Source organism: Erinaceus europaeus, chromosome 19 (assembly GCF_950295315.1).
Source record: "Erinaceus europaeus chromosome 19, mEriEur2.1, whole genome shotgun sequence".
NCBI lineage: Eukaryota > Metazoa > Chordata > Mammalia > Eulipotyphla > Erinaceidae > Erinaceus > Erinaceus europaeus.
In genome coordinates this window covers 32,294,161-32,297,864 of record NC_080180.1, presented here as the reverse complement: position 1 = coordinate 32,297,864, position 3,704 = coordinate 32,294,161, and the positions used below count along the sequence as shown (strand labels likewise).

The following is a 3,704-nucleotide window of genomic DNA, read 5'->3' as shown; positions in this document are numbered from 1 at the left end:
CTCTGCCACATGAAATACTGTGGACTGAGTTTAGGAAACTTGATTGACATTCCTACTCTTAATCCCCTATGCCACCTCCCAGACCTCATTATTTTCCTATTGGTTCACTAGCATCCCTTAATGAAAATAGAGATATGACCCATGTTTGCTTTGATTTAATTATTTTATTTATGTATTGATAGAGAGAAGCAGCGATTGAGTGGAATGTGGAGATAGAGTCCCCCGCAGCCCTGCTTCACTACTTTGGAAAGTTTCCCCCACTGGTGGGAAAGCTCTGGTGTAAGAGGATGAATCTGAGACCATGAAGCCTTATGCATGAGGATCTCTTGTTTTATCATTATGTCATCGAACCCTACTGTTTCAAGAAAGAGGGTATTTTCATATACACAATAGGTTGTCTGCAAAAATTAAATCATTCATCTTGGAAAGTTCTTTTGTTTTGTTATCTCCTGTTTGCCAGAATACTACTTTTTTCTTTTTTTTTGTTTAAGATTTTTCTTTATTTATGAGAAAGATAGGAAGACAGGGAAAGAACCAGACATCACTCTGGCATATGCACTGCCGGGGACCCAGCTCGGGACCTTATGCCTGAGAGTCCAAAGCCCTATCACTGTGCCACCTCCCGGACCACACAATACTAGTCATTTATAATGTATTATTATGTGGGGGGTTGAACCTGAGATTTTGGAGCTTGTGGCATGAGAATATCTGAACAATCATTAGGATATCTATCCCACCTTCTTTTAATTTTTATTTATCATTTATATTATTGTTTTTACATGGAACAGAAGCTCAGCACCATTGCTCACCTCTGGGTTATGGTAGTGCTGGGGATCAAAATGGACCCTGGAGCCTGGGGCAGCACAGTTTATTTGCATAAACATTCTGCTATCTGCCCTTCCCTGGAAAAAGTCTTAATTTGATTTTATCATAAACAACAAATATACACTGGTCCTGCCCAGCTCTCCCACTCTCTTTCAAGGCTATGCCCATTACAAAAAACTGGATTCATAATCTGAGGGGATCGATGGCATCCTTCTAATGCTTCAGGAGGTGTGAGACAACCCTCTATGAGCTGTGTGAATTTTCACTTTGCTCCTACCTGGAATCAAGAACACTTGTTAAAAAAAGGGAGGGGGGGGAGATGTGTAGAGAACCCCTCTAGTCATGAAATGGCAATTTTTTAATACTACCATCACACAACTTAAACATCTTCACTTCATTTTCCTTCCAATTTATTTTATTTAGTAATTATAACAGAGTTGAAACCATAGAATCAGGCTCATACATGCAATGGTGGGTCCTAAACTCAGGAGCCAGTGCTGATGAGGTAAATGGTTTCTCTACTTTGCCAGCTAAGAGGATATAAGCAATTTACTACTATAAACCTTTACATACAACACTAGTCACAATGAAGCAAAGTGAAAATGTAAAAGAAACACAAAATTTACTGTTTTCGTATATAAATTTGAATTTCTAATTAATTTTACATTGCTAATTGATTATACATTCCTTAGTAATATGATAAGAACGCGTTTGGCAAAGGACAGCCCCTCAACATTAAGTTGGAGGACTCGAAGAGCAGGACCAACAGCTTGTCACAGACCCCTGCAAGCGTCAACCCGGCTTTGACCTAGCACGTTATGATTGGGCCCTCCTCAATCGCCATCGAACAGGCCATGGCCGGTGCGCCGCTATGTTCCATCGCTGGGGAGCCAGAGACGACCCGAACTGCCCCTGCGGCTACACACAGACTATGACCCACATAGTCAACAACTGCCACCTCTCCAGATACAAAGGAGGTCTCGAAACTTTACATCAGGCTCAACCTGACGCTGTTGACTGGCTATGGAAGAAGGGCAAACGCTAGAAGAAGAAGTAATATGATCTCGAAAGACAGAGTAGAGAGCACTGTGATTGACTCTAGGTTTCAGAAAGGGCATTTTTATAGTATAGAGTTGTTAAGTTTTCAAACAAGCAAGGCAGGAAACTCAGTTTTTCTAGATGAGACTTTGCAAAAAGTCAGAAAATGCATTCAAAATCATCATACAGCATTCTATAGGTCATTCATAATCACAGGCAGGAAACAAAGTAATGTCACAATTCATTCTTCATAACCCCCGACTCCACAGAGGGAGAGAGGAATTGAATCTGGTCCCACACAGAAATAAGGCTTCAAAGAATGAGAAAATGTCTCCTGGAAGAATAGATGTGGGACCTGTCACTCAAGTTGTAGAAGGAAATCTGACCCACTTCATAGTCCAGGTAAACACCAATCCCTCTGGGCTTTCTTTTTAAGGCCAGAGGAACAGGACAGGCACCTCCTGCCACATAGTCTCCATCTTGCAGGTCCACCAACGCCTGTTCAGACCAGACCTTGGCTGCTGCTGCCCCCTGCTGGAGGGGAAGTGGCTACACAGCCCTATGGCCCAGCTGGGCTTGTCATTCACCTGCACCTCCCAGTAATAGCGGCCAGAATGGAATTCTTCAGAACCCAGAACTTCAAGGTCAAGTGGAGGCGTCTGCTGTCTCTGGAGATCTTCACTCCTTCTCATCCTCAGTATCACAGATCGCTTGTCCTTGGACACACAAAGAAGAGGGTGTGCAGTGTGTAGATCCAGAGTCACCTCGGCTCTGAATTTCTGTTCAATCTTCTCCAGAGCTGAAATCTGTGGAGGGAAACTGCACCTCTCCCTCCTTATCTGGAAGGAGCACACAATTGGAACCTCCAGGCTTTCACACTGGTGATGAATCCTCTTGGTGTCACTCAGAATGTTCATGTCTGGCATCACACTCCTCTTTGAAACCTCCTGGAACAGAGCCTCAGTGATGGAGATGCAGTCTTTAAAGTCAGTGATATTCTTGTCTATTCTCTGCAGATTGTTGTCTTTCTCTTGAGTTACTCTAGAGACAGCTGCCTCTTTATCGCTGTCCACAAGTTCAGCCAACTGCTCTAAGTCAGAGGCTATCTCTGACTTCTGTTTACTTATTTGGTCTTTCACTTCCTGGAACATTATGTATTGCCTCTCTTCCACTTCCTCTAATTTTGCTAAATGTTCCATCAAGAGTGTGGTGGAACCATTTACCTTGTGTCTGTAATAAGAAGCAGCCTCCTCCAGAGACCTTACATGGTGGTCCTTTTGGTCATGGGCCTGAACAAAGCCAGGACAGAGCACCTCCAGGTCCTCCTCACAGAAGAGACTCAGCACCTGGTTGTGCCTCTCACACAGGTTCTCCTCTTGCTGCCTCACTTCATTGCTGCTTGTTTGGATGAACTGAGTGTTGTCAATCATTCTTGCCAGCTTCCTGTTGGTAATCCAGTGTCCCTTCTGACATAGGTGCCGGCACACAGGGCAAGATGAACTGTCTGGAGGATGTTCCCAGCACTGTTGGAGGCAGGACTGGCAGAAGTTGTGCCCACACTTAATGGTGACAGGCTCTCTCATGCAGGCCAAGCAGATGGGGCAATTGAACTCTGCTAGCATTGCTAGCAAGACTCCTATGTCTCCATTGGGGAGAGTGACAGGCTGGTTTTCTTCTGCAACTTACTTCTGAGGATTCCCTTGAGTAGTAAGTCAATGTCAGGTCTCTGTGCTCACTTTCCACAGGAGTGGAGCACAGTCACTGCTGAACTACAGGAAAAATAGCCCCAAGTGCAGAGGTTGGTGCCCAAAATTTCTACCCAATACCTGAAAAACTCAGTT

At 44.1% G+C, this 3,704-nt stretch overlaps 1 protein-coding gene across 1 annotated transcript; it reads right to left on the bottom strand.

Moving 5' to 3' along the window:
* Window positions 1–2,294: 2,294 nt before the first annotated feature.
* Window positions 2,295–3,485, bottom strand: LOC132534674 (tripartite motif-containing protein 75-like). Its single transcript, XM_060179140.1, has one exon. The coding sequence runs from the start codon at window positions 3,483–3,485 to the stop codon at window positions 2,295–2,297; it is 1,191 nt and encodes a 396-aa protein (XP_060035123.1).
* Between the last annotated feature and the right edge of the window lie 219 nt (window positions 3,486–3,704).